At 47.5% G+C, this 17,776-nt stretch overlaps 1 protein-coding gene across 1 annotated transcript; it reads right to left on the minus strand.

Annotated features, from left to right (window-relative positions):
* Positions 1 to 456: 456 nt before the first annotated feature.
* Positions 457 to 8,825, minus strand: Psmc4 (proteasome 26S subunit, ATPase 4). The gene is made up of 11 exons (XM_055594950.1): positions 8,723 to 8,825; positions 7,777 to 7,875; positions 7,483 to 7,669; positions 5,881 to 6,027; positions 5,696 to 5,805; positions 5,513 to 5,606; positions 1,520 to 1,687; positions 1,361 to 1,437; positions 1,065 to 1,233; positions 840 to 895; positions 457 to 656 (listed from the first exon to the last, which is right to left on the minus strand). Exons 1-11 carry the CDS (start codon positions 8,756 to 8,758, stop codon positions 543 to 545), a joined length of 1,257 nt encoding a protein of 418 aa, XP_055450925.1. The 5' UTR covers positions 8,759 to 8,825; the 3' UTR covers positions 457 to 542.
* Positions 8,826 to 17,776: the final 8,951 nt, after the last annotated feature.

The raw sequence follows: 17,776 nt of genomic DNA on the forward strand, positions 1-17,776 counted from the left end.
TTCATATACAGGGAAACACACCCAACAGCCTTGGTGTGCCCAGGCATGGAAGAGTGCCTCTTGGGAAACCTGCCCCTTACTAGGCCGACAAGCATGTGCCCTGGAGTTTAGCTGCTTACTTGGCAACCAAGTACACCAGTGTCAAGATGGCTGCACACAGGTGGAGCAGACTGCGGGCCATCTCTGTCCCTGGTCCTTGTACACGTAAAGAAGGCAGAAATTACTGAAAACTCAAATGATCTTCTTGTGGTCAAGGCTTTAGTCTGAGACTCATTTTCTATCCCCTTTTCCAGAGTCTCCGAAGTCATGTGGTTCACATTCTCTGCTCTTTTCTCATACTGCACTCCAGGAACCTTGCCTACTTATTTGTCAGGAGACAAGGAGGGACCCAGTGGACCTATTCAAGGTCCACAGTCCCTAATGGACTCAAAAAACACTTGGAAGAAACTAAACAGATCCAATCACGTCCATTTATTGAGTAAACCAATCCTGGGTAAAGAGAAAACTAGTACTGGGACAGGAGCCTGGGAATTGGGGGAGGGTCACTTGTAAAACTCATGTTCCTGCTCATCCTTCTTGATCACGGTCTTGTATGCTTTCTCGAAGTCCTTGGCCAGGACGATGTAGCGGTTTTCACGGACAGCCAGCATTCCACTCTAGGGCGGGATGGGGATGAAAACTGCACTCAGAGTACCACTCTCCCCACCCCCAAGCCCCATTAGAGGCATGGGGTCCGAGAACTCAGGAAGGCAACAGGAAAAGGGAGGACCGCAGAGAACACCGCTGGAGAAGGGGAGACGTCTTCAACCACCCTGCTCAGATCAGAGGCTGTCACTTACCTCTTGACAGATGGAGTTGATATCGGCTCCTGAAATCTTATCTGGCCGGGCCACATCTACAGCAGCTCAGTTAAAGAACCCTTTCCTCAGATGATGTGGTCAGTTCTTAGATACTGTCCTGGTCAGCACCCCTGTTCCCTGGACTTTCCCTTTTACTGCCCAAACAGTGATGGTGATGAAGCCCATCTTCATCTCTTGCTGGTCCCTTCTCACTTCTAAGGATACAGTCTTCCAGGTCGACCTCCTCAGATAGGTTCATCTTGCTGGTGATGGTGGAGAAAATCAACCTCTTCTGGCGACGGTCAGGGAGTGGGAACTCAATTTTGCGGTCCAGGCGTCCTGGCCGCAGTAGAGCTGGATCCAAGGTGTCTGCTCTGTTTGTGGCCATGATTACCTGGCACAGGCAAGGACCAGCTCAGGCTTCTGCTGTCCCTCCATCCTCTTTTCCTGTCATGACACCTGGCCCTCATGACCCAAACCCTGTGTTTCCCAGGTCCCCTTGCCAATCCTGAACCCTCAACCTTCACATTGACGTTCTGGTCAAATCCGTCCATTTGATTCAGCAGCTCCAGCAGGATCCTCTGAACCTCCCTGTCAGCTGGGAGTAAGAAACACGGTCAGTCTAGACCACATCCTTTGTCAAGCCCGCACAAGATCCAGGCCATTTGGGCACTACTCACCTCCCGTCTGGGCATCGAATCTCTTGGTGGCAATGGCATCAATTTCATCTATGAAGATGATGGCTGGTGCGTTCTCCTTGGCAAGGCGGAACACATCCCGGACCATTCGGGGGCCCTCACCCAGGTACTTCTGAACAAACTCTGAGCCCACCACACGGATAAATGCAGCTGAGGTCAGAATGACAAGGGTTAGGATGGGAACCGTCCTCCTCTAGGGTCCCTTGTGCTTTAACTGGAAGTTGCTGAAGATATTCTTTTCTTGGATAACTACCCCTAGGAGCTGCATAAGGCACAGGATTGGCCCACATCCAGCCACTGCCCGTGCCTCACAATGACAGAAGCCCCAACCACAAACCCTGCATAGACATGCCATTGTCTTTTGTTTTTAAAGAATCAGAATATTAAGTACAAAACAAAAACTAAAAGCTTCTAGAGTTTTCTAGAACACATGCAAAACCAGTTAAGAAAACAGAAACATCTCTAGACTAAGTGTGGCCAAAAGCGCCACATTCATGTTTGCCCTATGAACCATGTTTGTGTGTTTGAAGAAAGGATCTTGACATACAGCCCAGCCTTGCCTAAGATTAACTGTGTAGCCAGGCTGGCCTTATGTTTGTCCTCCTCCTGTTGTGAGCTGTGCAGTGCTGGGATCACAGCTATATGCCCACATCTGAACCACGGTTTCCCGCTGCTGGAAGAAGCAAAGGCCTGAGTGCACCTCTTCATAACTGGCGAGGGCAGGGCAGCAAGGCTGAACCCGGCTTGTTCTGGGCCCTCCATCTGCCCTTGTTTCTCACTAAGTGCACAGCTGCATGCTTGTGGAACAAGCTTCCTGCCATGGGAGCAAGGAGACGATTTGTACATACAGACCAAGCAGGAACTGAGCAAGGCTGCAGGCTGTGGCCCGACACTCAGGCCCAGACTTCACATCTGGCTGAGTCTCAAGAGGCACCCACTTTTCTCCATCACCTTGGGGCTCCCCACACACCCTAGCCTCTGGGCTGCTGACTTCGTCCTAGACAAGCCCCACTTTTCTTTGTGCCCACAAGAAACCCCACCTCTGGAGCTGCCTGTATGACTCCGTCGCCTCAGTGCCCTGTCCTGCATCCCTGCCCAACCCCTGCCCTTTCAGACTGTGCCGCCGCCGTTCCTCCCACTACCCTGGAACTTCCTCCCGCTTCATCACTCACTCTTGGCCATTGGTCGCCATTGAAACAAGTAGATAAAGGTTTGTCTCGACCAGAACTTTCCTTCTCCAAGGAGACAACTCAGGGACTTTCCCGGTGCTCCAGCCCACACCCTCTTCCAGATTCCCTCAGAACAGAAGAGCCCTTCAACATCTATGTGTTCTCAGCCAAGGTCCCCTGTCTGGATTGAAACTTGGGTAGAACAAGGACCATAGTGGGACACTGGTGAATTTCAAAATGTCTATCCTCCAGTTCAGATTATCTTAGCAATGACAACTTCTCACTTTCTGTAACTGCTCTGTGACTGTAGGGGACATGAAGTAACATGCAGGAGGGGTACATAGGAACTTTCCAAAATCACTTTCTCTAAGATTCTCTTCAGGAAATACTTGAATAAATATACCTAAGGTGGCAGATTTCTTGAATTCCAAATATAGGATTTTATTATTAGCTTCTTAAATGGTTAGCCATCCTCTTAGCAAACTATGAGAGATTTATCAGCTGTATCATTTGACACATCTCTGTGGATGCTCAAGGAATCAATGGAGTATCAAGAGCCTGTGGTTTGGGGGTCAGAGGTGTTGGCATCAAATCCTAACACTACAGCTGGTGATCTTGAACACGTTATAGGCTGCTTTCTTATGTGAGTCACTTCTTTTCTGCAGGGCTGCGGGAGTGAGGATTAACAAGCAATACCCATTTCAGTGCCCAGAGCTACTCCTACCATTACAAGACATAAGCAGGTCTCAATACCATCACCCCACAAACAAATGCCCACCCATGGGCTAGCCATTCTGGAGAAAGACAAGAGGACAGGACAGATGGTGCCATCACAAATTCTCATCAGCCTCCCCTGGATCTTTAACAGCCTGTAGTCTCCCTCAGCGCAACCTTGTATTTCCACAGCAGGCGTTTAAATCTTCCGCTGTCTGCAGCCCCTCCTCCCACCTAAGCCACCACCGGCAGCATGAGAACACTGAGCGCTCAGGTGACTGCCTGCTCCCTGTCCTCCCTGCCAGGATGGTGCCTCCCCACTGCTTCACCCTGCTGACCCTTCCTCTGAGCTCTCCCTCCCACCTCTGCAGGGCTCTTGCCTCACCTATTCTCTCTCTTCGTTTCCAGGCCACTAGCTCCTTCCCAAAGGCAATTATAAGACAGTAGACTCTTCCCTGGCTTGAAACCAGCTATCTCCCTAGCCTCACTCGTCCCAGGAATACTGCTTGCTGCGCTAGCTCAGGACTAGAGCTCCCTGGCACAGAGCAGACACTCAGCAAATACTTTGTGTGCGCCAATGCCAATTTCTGAAAGGCATACACAACTTCCAGAGAAGAACATTACAGATGTCCAACTGTTCCCATTATTTCACTTCTTAAAAGCCAGGCTTACGCCCACAAAAATCACTAAGGAGGACATACGCTGATGGCTTCCAAACCTCCCCTCAAAGCCGCAACGAAGGTAGGACAGTGCAGCTGTGTTTCAAGCTTCAGGCTGAGTGTTCCCTCCTCATAGATTGTGTCTCGTAGTGAATTCACTGGCCCCTACCCCAGTTCATCCCTCTGTTCTGTGAGAGTCAACAATAACCAATCCCAGGGAGGCTCAACCAGGGACTGAAAACTGCTCTTGAACTGCCTCTTGCCAACTACACCGAATTCATTCGTAAATCTCAAAGGCTGCCACCCCTTCACTACCATCTCTAGGCACAGAGCATGAGGCTAATATTAAGGGTCCCCAAACCAGTCTTTTAACTGGCCACCAGGTTTTTCTTAGACTAAAACTATTTCGGTCTTTATCATCAGGCACCTCACAATCTCCTCAGCCTCGCTTCCTATGTGCTGCCAAACATAGCTCTACTCAGCCAGCCACTCACCAGGAAAAATCCAAAGTGTGAGCTTGCTCTGGTGGCAGCTGTCGTCTACCCATCAGTCGCTGAAGGAGTTCCTCTCATCTCTGGGCCTCTGCACGTGTTAGTTCCTGACTTGAACCCCTTCTCCCACTCTCTGCGCCTGACAGACTCTCCTCACACCTCGCTTCCTCTGGGAACCCCGCCCTGAGAGGCCCTGCAGGATGGACAGCTCACCCTGGACGCTCCCTCGGTCCGCGCCGCTTCCCCAGAGCACTCTGTGGACTACCCTCTCCTGGTCTTATCTCCATTCACTTCCCCCTTTGGCTTCAGCCAAGCAATCGAGTTTGTAACCACTGAGCCTGAACCCATCACAAGAAATACACTGTACTATTTCACTAACTCCTCACAATCACCCTACAGAATTGGGATGGGATTTCTGTTTGCTCATTTGCTTGGTTATTTGGGTTTCTGTTTATTTGTTTGCTTGTTTGTTTGAAAAGGGCCTCACTAGGTAGCCCAGGAGAGCCTCAAACTCTTATCTTACTGCCTCCGTCTCATGAGTCAGGATTAAGAATATTTGCCAGGATGTACAGATGGACTTTTTAAAATGTATTTAACCTTATTGAGGTAGGGTCTCAGTATTTAGCATCAGCTAGCCAGGAACTCCTAAATAGACCAGGCTGGCCCTGAACTCACAGCAACCCACCTGCTTCTACCTGCTGGGTGCTCAGATTAAAGATGCGTGACACCACACCTGGCTCACTAGTTTTTAATTTTAAGAAAACTGAGGCACAGTGAGGACAAGTCACCCGCCTGGGACTGCACATCCCATAAGAGGCCCGCCACCCAGGCTATGGCCCCAAAGCCTCTTCTATGTACAGATTCCATGTTGTGCTGTTTCCTACAGAACCCGAGGAAGCAGGAGGCAGTGGAGGAGAGCACTGGGGAGGCAGCGAGTCTCACCTGTCGTGTGATGCGCCACAGCCTTTGCTAACATTGTCTTTCCACAGCCAGGTGGGCCATACATGAGGACACCTCGGGGAGGATCGATGCCGATCTGAAAGAGGTAGGGAAAGGATGAACCAAGGAGTCTCATCACCAGCCCTCATCCCCCTGAGGCCTGCCCCGCCACCTCTTCCACCTCACCTGCTTGTACAGCTCAAAGTGTGTGAGCGGGAGTTCCACAGCCTCCCGCACCTCCTGCTTCTGGATGTCCATGCCTCCGATGTCTGCGTACATCACGTCTGGCTTCTGATCTGGTGGGAGAGTAGAGCTAGGGCTTGCAGCTTGGCCCATGGGGGGGACTCCCAGGCCCTAGGTGACCCCCTCACCTGAGGTGAGCATCATGATGCTGCTGTCAGCCTCGGGAGGCAGGACATCCACCAGTGCGTTGCTGTGCTTGTGCAAGGCCACTGAGGCATTGGGTTTGAGCAGTTCCCGATCAATGGTACTCAGGATGCGCACATAATAGTTGGAGCCTTCGGAAAGGGGACAGGAAGGAACAAGGGAAAATGAAAAGGGCCAGAGACTTGCCATCGTTCCTTCCCCATCTCCCTCTACATCACGACTGTCACTTCCTAAGTTTTCCACATTCGGACCCAGATCATCCCCTTTTATCCCCTAGTCTTGCTTCCTCTAATCCACCCCTGGGCTCACACTAATGACTCCCTTGTTTGTCTTCAGCCCGAATTCTCTGTTGAGGTCCAGCCCTATGTGTCTCATATGTTGTCTCCTGCATGTCCTTTGGATATCTTTCTATGTGTCCCAACAGCTTCTGGTATTTTTCTCTCAACTGTGCTGTTCCTCCCAGATCTGTCTCACGGAGAACCCCTGTCCTCCAGTCCCCAGCCAGGGACTAGGCCTCATACTAGACTCCTCTCTCCATCCTTTCAGAGCCCCTCATTCACTGTGACTTTCTACCCAACTTCCCAAATCTATGCAACCACCCCCTCCTCTGCTCTCACTACCCCACCCCCAGACCCTCCCCTCCTCTGGCCCCATCTTCTAAGGGTCTGCACGAAGTCCTGGCTGCCAGCCTCCATCCCTCTTCTCCAATTGACTCCCTAACTAACACTGCTGTGCAGCAGCCTCCTAGATGTCTCCCACAACAACCTCAACTTCCCTCACTGGCCCCTTTAATCACACTGCTATCCCAGGGAGCCACTGTCTTTAAGTCTCACATCAAAAGACACAGGCTTCATCCTGGCTATCACTCTCCCTCTCCTTCCTTGGAGCCCATCTGTCCAATCCCAAGTAGTCATCCACGTTTATTTAGTGCCTTTGTAAGCATATGGCTCAGTTCAGAGCAGCAGTGGCCAGCAGCAGGAAAACACAGGTAAGATACCAGAAGCAACAGCCAGTGTTGGGCAGGGCATGGATTGTTAATTAGGAGCAGTTACTGTGGGTCAAGTCCTCAGCAGAGCCCAAAGCCTTCAATGTGACCCCAGTGCTTTCAAACTACAGCTCCAGATCCAGCAGGGGGGCGTGGCTTAAATCAAACAGACTAGAACCAGAAACATCGGAGGTAAACTACACCCAGAGTAAATACCCACGGTTGTACTTTTGTTTGTTTTGTAAACAGGGTCTCCATGTAATCCTGGAACACACTATATAGACCAGACTGGCCTCAAACTCACAGGAATCCTCCTGCCCCTACATTCTCGGTGCTGAGGTGTGTACCATCACATCTGGCTGGTGAAACTTTCATATATAAGTTTACATGTGTGTGTATCACACACACATGAACTAAGAGGCAGAAAGAGACAGTTAGGAAATAGAATACGTATCTACTTTTGAATTAGTCAATATGCTGGCCATCACCCTATCTTGCTATTCTTAGTACACAGCAATTCCCACTTCTTGCCTATGAAAGGATCAGGTGTTGGACAGACAGAAGAACCAACGAGATGTCCCCAACCTGACCAACCACTCACCTGTGGTAGAGCCCACAATGGCTGTGTTCTGATCCACAGCCTCCAAAAACTGGCCAATGACCAATGGGATACTCTGGATCCGTTTCACTTCCTCCTGGGCGTGAAGGAATTCCTTCTTCAGGTTCTTCTGCTCGTCCTTGATATACTCCTCCTGGACCTCCAGGAACTCCAGCTCTTGCTGCAGCTTCTGTCAGCACAGAAAGAGCAAAGGGTTGGCCTTGCTGCACCACGGTGCAAGGTGGGGCAGTTCTCGATAGGGGCCAGATGCAGGATCCAAGTTAGGGTTGGACACACCTTGTAGCGGCTGTACAGGTCTTCCAGGTCCTCGGGTTCTGGCCCCAGAAAGGACAGGCCGGTCTGGGGCCGAGACACGGACAGCGCTGGGATCTCATCCTGTGAGACAAAAAAAAAAAAAAAAAAGAAAGAAGGAAGGAAGGAAGGAAGGAAGGAAGGAAGGAAGGAAGGAAGGAAGGAAACAAACACTGGTATTGGAAGTAGAGAATCATCTCACGAAATCAGCCAGAGCCTTTTTCCCATTTCACCATGAAGTGACTCTGCCGCTAGCACCTGATAGAATTCACTTTCTCTAAATAAACACGGGGACTGCCCAATCCCGTTTCTAATATCAGGCCCCTTACACTAAACTTTTTACGTCAACATCTCCTGCCTTCTGCTACCATGATGCCCCCTATTAGAGTGCAAGTGTTACAGCAGCTCCAGGGCAGAGCCTAGCATCCCGCTCTCCTCAAGAGGTTCTAAAAGTCACATGGTTTTAAAAGTCAGAGCATATTCAGAGCCCAGTTTCCCCGCAAGAGCTTTCATGCCAGACTCCCGACTCACATGAAGACCCAAAGGTCACTCAGCCAAACTACAAACTACCTAACATAACGCCTCCCCGCCCAAGCCCCAACCACGAGTCCCCTGGCCTTGGTCATACCTAGGCCACGGGATCATACATCATTCTCCACCTAGTCCAAGCCCCAAACCGAAAAGCTTAATAGCACAGCTATCCAGGCCTCGACAGCGCTCAGTCTGAGAAAGAGTCATGGAGCTTAACGCCACTTGCCTCCCGCTCTGCTTTTTGAGCCTTGCCGCCCTCCTACCCAGCCAGGCCTCGGGACCACTCAAAGCTCTACACCGAGGCCTGTGTGACCACCCGGTGCCGAGCCTGGATCCTGGAAATCACTCAGCACCGCACTCAGGTCTAGCTCGCGCCACGAAACCCAGCTCCCCACCGCACCTGAATTTTCTCCACCAATATGCCTATCTCCTCCATAGTGACCAAGCCGGCCTCAGTGCAGCCCGGCTAGTCACGGCTTCCGCTGACGCCAACGGAAGTCCTCCGCATAGAGCATCTTGGGAAACGTAGTTTGAGTTATCGCCGGGGCTGACTGGACGGGCCGGGTAGCAGGGAGAGCAGCGGGAAAGAGCTGGTCCCGGGCTCCGCCCCTAGGATGCGTACCTGCGCCGTGCGCGTCCCCGCGGGAGCGCGGACCCGCGAGGCGGCTGGCGCGTGCGCAGAGGCTCGCGCGCGGCGCCATCTTGCTCCGCGGCGGCTCGCGCGTCGTGGAGGCCGCTCCGGTAGGTGGCGCGGCTGCGCTGCTCCCGAAGTCTGCAGAGCGTTCTTAGGGGCCGGTCTGAGGAGGCTCGGCGGGGAGTAATGAACCCGGCCCCGAGACAGCCGCGGGTGCAGGTCCGTGCCCGGCCCTGTGGAATCCTTCCTTCTTCTCCTTCCCCGTCCTCTTCACGTTAGTTCTGGGGGCCGGCCCAGCGCTCGAAAGCGCTTGCCGCTCTTCTAGCAGATCCGAGTTCGCGTCCCAACTCCTGACTCTTCTGGCTTCTGTGGGCACCTGCGCTCAAGCACACGTCCCCACTTACACACACACCTACGCGTAATTTAGGAGGATAGAAATAAGTCCTTTCTGAAAGGGTTTTGTATTTAATTACGTGTGTATTTGTACATCGGAGTGTGAGTTGGTGCACATGGGTTCAGTACATGCGGGGTCCAGAAGAGGGCCTAGGAGAGTTACAGGCTGCGGGAGCCATCTCTCCAGCCTCCCCCGTCAGTTTCTTTTTCTTTCTTTTTTTGGTGTTGATGATGGAGTTCGGGGGCCTCTGACATCTAAGCAGCCCAGCTAAAATTCTTAGTGTGTGTTATGTTCTCTTTTACAGGGAAGGAAACAGGGGTCAAGCCCAGAAGTCGCGTGAGCAGCCTTGAGCCACGTGGCAGCCGTGCCACCTACTGGCAGAAATGGCAACGCAGGGTTGGAACCTAGATCTGTCTGTGTTTCTGGTACCAGAGACATACGCTACCACGCCTCATAACAGCTACGGCTTTATAAGTTGGGGTATGACTAGGGGGCAGGCGGAAGTGTGCGCAAGCAGAACTCCCTGTCTTCTCTGTGCGGTGTGGAGAGTGATCCCCGAAGGCTGGAGTTAAGACAGGAGGACAGCACGAAGCAGAAGTGCGGTGTATTGGCAAGCAGCGCAGCTGTCTGAGGGAGGAGACCTCCGACTCTTCGGGAGGTTGGGTCTGTGTTTGGGTCTAAGGTGTTCCCGCTCCTCCTTTCTTCTTCTGGTCTAATGGTGTTTTTGTGCCCCTTCTCTGGCGAGCCTGCCCTGGTCCGCTAGCGTGGAAATAACTGAGTTGCTGAGTGCCGAGGTAAGAGTGCGCACCCAGCATTCTCCCCTCTGTGGTGTAACAGGCATAGAGAGACCCACAATACAGGAGGAGAAGAGAAACGGAACCTTAACTGCTGGAGCCAAACCCAGCCAAGACATGGAAACTCACTATTGTTGGAGGCAAAAAGCCACTTAAAAACTGTGGGCCCAGGCCCTCATTCTGTCTTTCAGTTTTGAATGAGCATTTACATGTGTGTGTAAATATGTGTGTATAAATATATGTGTGTATATATAAAAAAATAGCAAAGTAACAGTTGAATAAAAGCAGCACGTCTGTGACACCCTATGAAGGCAGCTGAAATCCCTACTGGAAAGTCCCTTACGGAGCAGAGCGTCCTCCTGGGTGCCAGGGCTTCCAAGACGAGCAAACACAAGCAGCAGAGTGCTGATACCATCATCAGATTGAGTGCTCACAGTCATCCACCAGACATGACTCGGGAAGCCCCTCGGAGGCAGCCAGCTGGACTTCTCACTCGAGAGACATGGGTGGAGCCGTGTGCCCTCTCAGGTGAGGCTTCCAAGGAAGAGATTAAATTCAGGCCACGGGTAGCCAGCGCCAACGGTGGCGCATCCAGCCGCCCAATGGAAACCACTGCTGTGAGACTGAGGGCTCCACCATGGCTGGGTGTGGGCTCCCTTTTCTGCTGCAGGCTTTTTTGTACTGCAGAGTGGACAGCAGCCTCTGGTGGAGGTCGTGTGCCCTCCAGCTGTTCACAGGACACAGCGGTTTGCTGCTGCTGCTGTTTTACGTTACGCGTTTTATTGCGGGGAAAGTGGTGCACATACTGCAGCCTGCAGATTAGCTCCGTCCTTCCACCACCTCAGTCCTGAGCGTCACTCAGGCATTGAGCCACGTCACTGGCCCACACACAGTGTGTTTACTTGTATTTATGTGTATGTGTCTGCACCATGTGCGTGCATGCAGAAGCCCTTGGAGATCAGAAGGGGCTGATGGAAATGCTGTAACCGGGGTTGCAGGCAGTTGTGAGCCACCAAGTGGTGCCAGGAATTGAACCCAGGGCCTCTGGGAGAGCAGAGTGCTCTTAATCACTGAGATGTCTCTCCATCCCTATGGACACGGTGTTCTTAAGTACACTTAGCTTGTTGCTGTTTTCCTTTCTCCTAGTTACACAGTTAGCCCTGATCAACCTCCCCTAGGACTGGGGTTTGAGGAGGACAACTTGAGACAAACATACTTGGGTCTGAAGTGAATGGTCAACTTCCCTTGGAGAGCTAGTTCTCAGTGAGCCTGAGTATCACAGTTTAGCAGGACAGTACACACAGCACACTGGCCTGCCTGTGTACCCTAATTAGCACACCTAGGACAATTAGAGGATTAGTCTTAAAGAGGCCAGATGGCATTCCTGAGGACGCCACCCAGGGTAGTCCTTCAGGGAATTGTGTGATAGTACTTACTTATGGCCTGACAAATTCCAACCCATTATCTCTTTATCTTCATAAACATTTACAAATGAGAAAACTGAAATGCAGTGAGAAATCATTTCCACTGATTCACAAAGAGCCAGTGGTTCCTGCCCAGTGCCAGCCCTATGCTCAGGGAACTCAGAGGTTAGTCACACCTGGCCAAACATTGTTAATTTTCCCCAAAAGGAAAATGATGAGAATAAAATGGACAACTTTTTAATTCTACCTTTTACCTTTAATCTAAAAGACATTCCATAATCTTATGGCTTAAAAATCTATGACTTAAAGTCCATTATAAGCCCTTTCCTTTCAGCCACTCCCATTTCTAAGAATCACACCCAGTTTTATATGGTCCTTGACCAGTACTGTTGTGTAGTATCCACTAGAGAAGGCTGCTTGGACATGGGTTTAAGCCAGTAGAGAGTATTAGCTGCCCAGTGACTACGCAAGGTATTTGAAAGCCCAATGTAGCATCAAGCTTTTCTCAGAGTTAGCTTTTAAACATAAAAACTATATCCTTGGTTGACATACTTCAGTTAACAAGAGCAGTTATCCAGAAGCAGACTTACAGAAGCCAAAAAAGAGGGTTAGTACATTTAGAGGCTTTCCCAGCACTGTGGTCTCTGATAGATTGGGCCTTTGCTTTCGTTTTGGCAGGTGGTACTGCCTATCTGCTGGGCTTTATAACCTGAATGGCACTTGCATCATGAGTCAGTTGTGAAAAGGTCTGGGGCCTGTTACATATTTTACCTCGTTTTTTTTCTTCCACAACAACCTTAGAATGATGGCAGAAGCAAGCAGTAGTTATGTAATTTGTTTGGTTTTTGAATTTTGAGATCTCTCTCTATAGCTGTTGACTGGTTTGGAACTCACTCTGTTGACAAGGCTGGCCTGGAGCGTGGAGATCCACCTGCCTCTGTCTCCGAAGGGCTAGGATTAAAGGCGTGCGCCACACCATCTACACTAAGGATAGATACCACTGGACTGCATCCTCAGAGTGGTGCTTCAGGTGAGAACTCTGGTGTTCCTGTGTCCTCAGGTCCTACGTGAGAAACCAGGCTCAGGAAGTGAAGTTACTTGCCAAGCAGTCAGCCAGGAAATCACAGATGCCACTAAAGTCAGCGTCCTGCGACTTAACCTCTTTTGATAGTTATTATTGATATGCCGAACATCTTAAACAGGTAAGCCTGTCTTTCTCATGAATTAGGAGACCCAATGCTTAGGAGTTTTTCAAGCTAGGCACGCCTTTTCCTGTGCTGTGTTAAGACCCTTCCTCCCACTCTGCAGGGCAGTGAAGTTAAGTCTGAATTATCCTGAATTAGATCAGCAGTTTCTATATGCAGAACAACTCTTTCTGCATATTGAGAGTCAGTGACTATATTAAGAGAGTCCTGAAAATCTGATAACACCAAGAGAATTGCATAGAATTCTGATTTTTGAACTGAATCATATGGACTCTCCACCACTTTACTCAGATTTTCTGACTTATAACCTGCCCTTTTTGATTTATTGGCATCCGTATGAGATGTGGGAGCTCCAGAAATTGGAGTTCCTTTTATTATATGAGGGAGAATCCAATTGGTTCTTTTTATAAACTGAAGTCGCTTGCTTTTTGGGTATTTGTTGTTGATTTCTCTCAAAAATTCACAACAAGCTGTTTGCCAATATTCGTTGTCTGCCCATAATGACACAATCTCAGCATTGGTAAAGGGCACCACAATTTCAGCTGGATCTATTCCAACCAGTTGACGAAGTCTCATTTCCTTTTAGGATCAATTCAGAAACCTTTTCTATATAGGTTTTTAGTTTTTATTTTGCTTGTATGCCAAAAATATCCATTCTAAAATGCAGTCCTCCCTCTGCATAAGAATTCCTGTGGGAGAATGAGTGGAGGGCAAAATAACCGAAATACAAGTCCTCTTTGGATCAATACGGTCTATACATGCATCTTGTAATTTCCTTTCTACCAGAGCCAATTCTTTTCAGCTTCAGCTGATAACGTTCTTGGACTATTTAAGTCCTTATCACCCTGTAAGGTTTGAAATAAGTTACTTAGCTCTTGAGTAGCTAAACCAAGGGTAGGCCGTAGCCAGTTAATATCTCCAGCAATTTTTGAAAATCATTAAGAGTTCTTAACTGTTTTTTTCTAATTTGTACTTTTTGTGGTCGAATTTTCTGTAGACCTACCTATTTTATATCCTAGGTAATTAATAGAATCTCCTCTTTGTATTTTTTCAGGAGCAATCTGTAATCCCCAACAAGGCAAAGTTCTATTTATTTCATCAAAAATATTTTCTAATGTTTTCGTATCTGAATCAGCTAATAAGATATCATCCATATAGTGGTAAATTATGGATTGAGGAAACTGCTTACGAATTACCTCCAACGGTTGTACAAAATATTGGCACAAAGTGGGACTGTTTAACATCCCCTGTGGTAAGACCTTCCAGTTTCTATTCAAAGTGGGTACTGAGAAAGCAAACCTTTCCCTATCATGTTCATGTAAAGGAATTGTGAAAAAGCAATCCTTTAAATCAATCACTATAATAGCCCATTCTTTAGGTAACAAGGAAGGCAATGGGATTCCGGATTGTAACGATCCCATTGGCTGAATAATTTTGTTAATTGCTCTTAGATCTGTTAACATCCTCCACTTGTCAGATTTCTTTTTGATGACAAATACCGGAGAATTCCAAGGGCTGTTGGACTCCTCTCTATGCTGAGCCTCCAGCTGTTCCAGGACTAGCTGTTCTAGTGCCAGGAATTTTTCTTTACTCATAGACCATTGTTCAAATAGGTTGGTTTGCCAACCACCTTAGTGGTAAGGCTGTGGGAATTTTTATTAGCAGTGGCTTCCCAACAGGCAGTTGAAAGGAATGCCTCTGCTGAATTTGTTTATGGACAGCCTGGACAGTCTGAAACTGTTTTTGAGGACATTTTTTAATAATTTTAGCTTCTTTATCAGGAGTATTACCTGTTTTTTGGCTTGTCTCAGAACGTGGGGGGATGTTAATCTGGGTCTTCCATTGTTGTAACAGATCTCTTCCCCACCCCCTATCTCAGCCATGTATGGTCTTAGTTTTCCTATTTGACCTTCTGGTCCTGTACATTTAAGCCATCTAACACTTTGTTTCACTTTAGATAAAGTCCTAACTCCTTGGAATTGAATATCCACCTCCTGAAGTGGCCAATTTGGAGGCCAGGATTTAGAAGTAATAATTGTGACATCAGCCCCAGTATCTACCAAGCCTTCAATTTCAACAGTATTTAAAATTATCTTTAACTTTGGCCTTTGATCATTTATAGAGGTTTGCCAATATATTTGTTTTTTGTTCTCTTCCTGGTTTTTTTTTTTTTTTTAATCTATAGAATCTGTTTTGGCCTCATTGTCCAAGTTTTTGATGTTTATTCCCAGAGTAGTGGTGTTTAATTTTCTTGTGGAGGAGTATCCCTGTCCTGTTCTGGGGCCTGCAAGAGGCCCCCTTGGGCGTTTTTTGATAAAGGATTACCCCATTTATCTGTGACTGCTCTACATTCACTAGGCCAGTGACGACCCTTGCCACATCTTCTGCATTTTCTAGGAAGCATAGGCTCTCTTCTTGAATTATTTTGGTTTTCCTGGTAATTTCTTCTGTAGTAATCTGGCCCATCACAATTACAACATCTCCCAAGGTCTTTTGAGGTAGCTTCTCCTACCAAGGTCAAATTGGGTGAATGAGGTCTAATATCAATTGTATTTCTAATCCATTCGTCTATTGGAACAGATCTTGCTCTTAATGGCCTTATTGCCTCTTTGCACTCAGTATTAGCATTTTCAAAAGCTAAAGATGCTATTAGTGCTTCTCTAGCTAGTGGATCTGATATACTTCTATCCACAGCTGAAGTCAGTCTTTGCAAAAAGTTAGTAAATGTTTCACTTGGACCTTGTATGACCTGGGAGAATGGCTCGAGCCTTTTTCCTGATTCCTCAACCTTGTCTCAAGCTGCTAGGCGACATAATGCTAAGGTTTCTTCGTTATATACAGCTTGTATCTCTGTGTCAGCATACTGGCCATCACCAGGCAGCTGTTCCTTAGAAACACCAACACCTCTGGCTCTGTTTTTGTGTGCTATCTCTCTAGCTTCTTCTCTCCACCATGACAGCCATTGTAAATATGGCCCAGGTTCTAATATTGCCTTTGCCATATCCTCCCAATCCTAGGGGATTACTCTACTTTTGATTGACCAGGAAGTCAACATTTGTTTTACAAATGGTGAATGCATTCCTAAATTAGTGATACTTTCCTTAAATTTCCTCAGATCTAGCACTTCCACAGGGCGCCATTCAGCTTCATGATAATTCAATGGATGATCATCATCTGCTGGTCTCTGCTGTATAGTGACTGGATAAGCCAACGTTTGTTTTCTAACCACCTTTGGTTGGCTTTCTTTATTTTTGTCTTTTGCCTCTACCTGAGTAGTTTCTTTACTTAGTATTCTAAACTCTTCTCTTAAGGTCTGCACCCACATTTCATACCTATCTCCCTGATGTTTGTTTTGTTCAATAATCTCTTGAATCTCTTGTTTTATGCCTCTCTTCCAACTTTTAATTTTTTCTTTATATTGTTCTAGTTGTTCTTTGTGCTGTTCCAGTATCTTTTCTAAAACTTCTGCCCTATCTTCCTGTTGTTTATTGTGTTCTGTAAGTTTCTGTATCTCTTGTTTTAGGTCCTGTTTCCAGTCTTCATTTTTTCCTTTATATTGTTCTAGTTGTTCTTTGTGCTGTTCCAGTATCTTTTCTAAAGCCTTTGCCTTTGAGAAGACATAAAAGGCTAATACAATGATTAAAGTTAAATTGAGGATTATGAATGTAAGCATACTTACAATTTCTAGACTTTCCTTTATTTCAGTCTTAAAACCATAGAATAGATTATCAGCCAAGCTCCAAGAAGTCTGTTTTATTGTTTCTTCCATCCTGTTAGAATGTAGTGGTAGCTAGTTTTGTTAGGGAAGTCTCAGCTCTGCCCACAGTAGGCTGCCTTTTGCTCCAAGGCCTGTTTAAGAGTCTCTCTTAAAGAGACAATAACTGACTTGGGAGTTTTTAGATTTTAAGTTTGGTTTGCATCACTGGGAGCTTATTCCCCCCTCCAAATTATGTTTAAGTAAGATTTAAAAGGTGTGGATTCTTAGATTAGTTGGGTGCCATCTGTTGTATGGGCAATTAAAATTTACTATGGGTTTAACTTCTAGTAATGCTGCTGTTAATCCTCAGCGGCTGTATAACCAAATCACCATACAGAGCCTGGGTTTTTAGTTAACCTAGAACACAATGCTGGGCAATATTTACTCCCTCCTAAACCTCTAAGCCCTCAGTTTCCTAACATTTAGATTTCCCACATTTTACTTGCTTTTTGTGAAATCTTAGGTCTGGTTCATGCTTTAAGTCCTCCAAGCTCTCTCCTCCCGCTCTGCTCTCCTGCTTGCCTCTCCAGCTCCTCTTCTTTTTCTCCCCTTCCTGTTCTCTAGCTCCTCCCCTCTTTCCTGTCCTCTGGCTCCTCCCATTGCACAACATTGTATCTAGTTGCTTTATTTGTGTCCTGTTTACACAAGAGTTGAGACAGGATGCTTATAGTGAGTATCATAATGCAATATCCAGATTGAAACCGGAGAGTTGGGGGTGGGGAAATCAGCATTTGAATTAACAAGGGTAAGGCATATACATTTTAAAAGAACATTATACCAACACTCATATTTATCTCACAATGCAAAATAGATTTAGATCGTCATTAAAAGTCTCCAAAAATATTGGTATTCTCCAAAAATATTGGCTTAGAGGTTTAGGAGGGAGTAAATATTGGTATTTATTCAAAATAGTAAAGTCAGGGTCTCTGCTGAGGATAGGTAACTCCTTAAGTCTGAAGGTCGGCTTTTTTTTTTTTTTTTTTTTTTAGATTTATTTATTATGTATACAGTGTTCAGCTTATATGCCAAAAGAGGGCACCAGATCTCATTATAGATGGTTGGGAGCCACCATGTAGTTGCTGGGAATTGAACTCAGGACCTCTGGTAAAGCAGCCAGTGCCCTTAACCTCTGAGCCACCTCTCCAGCCCTGAATATCTGTCTTAAAGAAGCCATATACTTCTAGCATACAGTGATATACAGTAAATATCCCCATCCCCCAAAAGGGGAGTGGAGTATAGCAAGAAA

This window comes from Psammomys obesus, unplaced genomic scaffold (genome assembly GCF_907164565.1).
Source record: "Psammomys obesus unplaced genomic scaffold, mPsaObe1.curated_primary_1811, whole genome shotgun sequence".
NCBI lineage: Eukaryota > Metazoa > Chordata > Mammalia > Rodentia > Muridae > Psammomys > Psammomys obesus.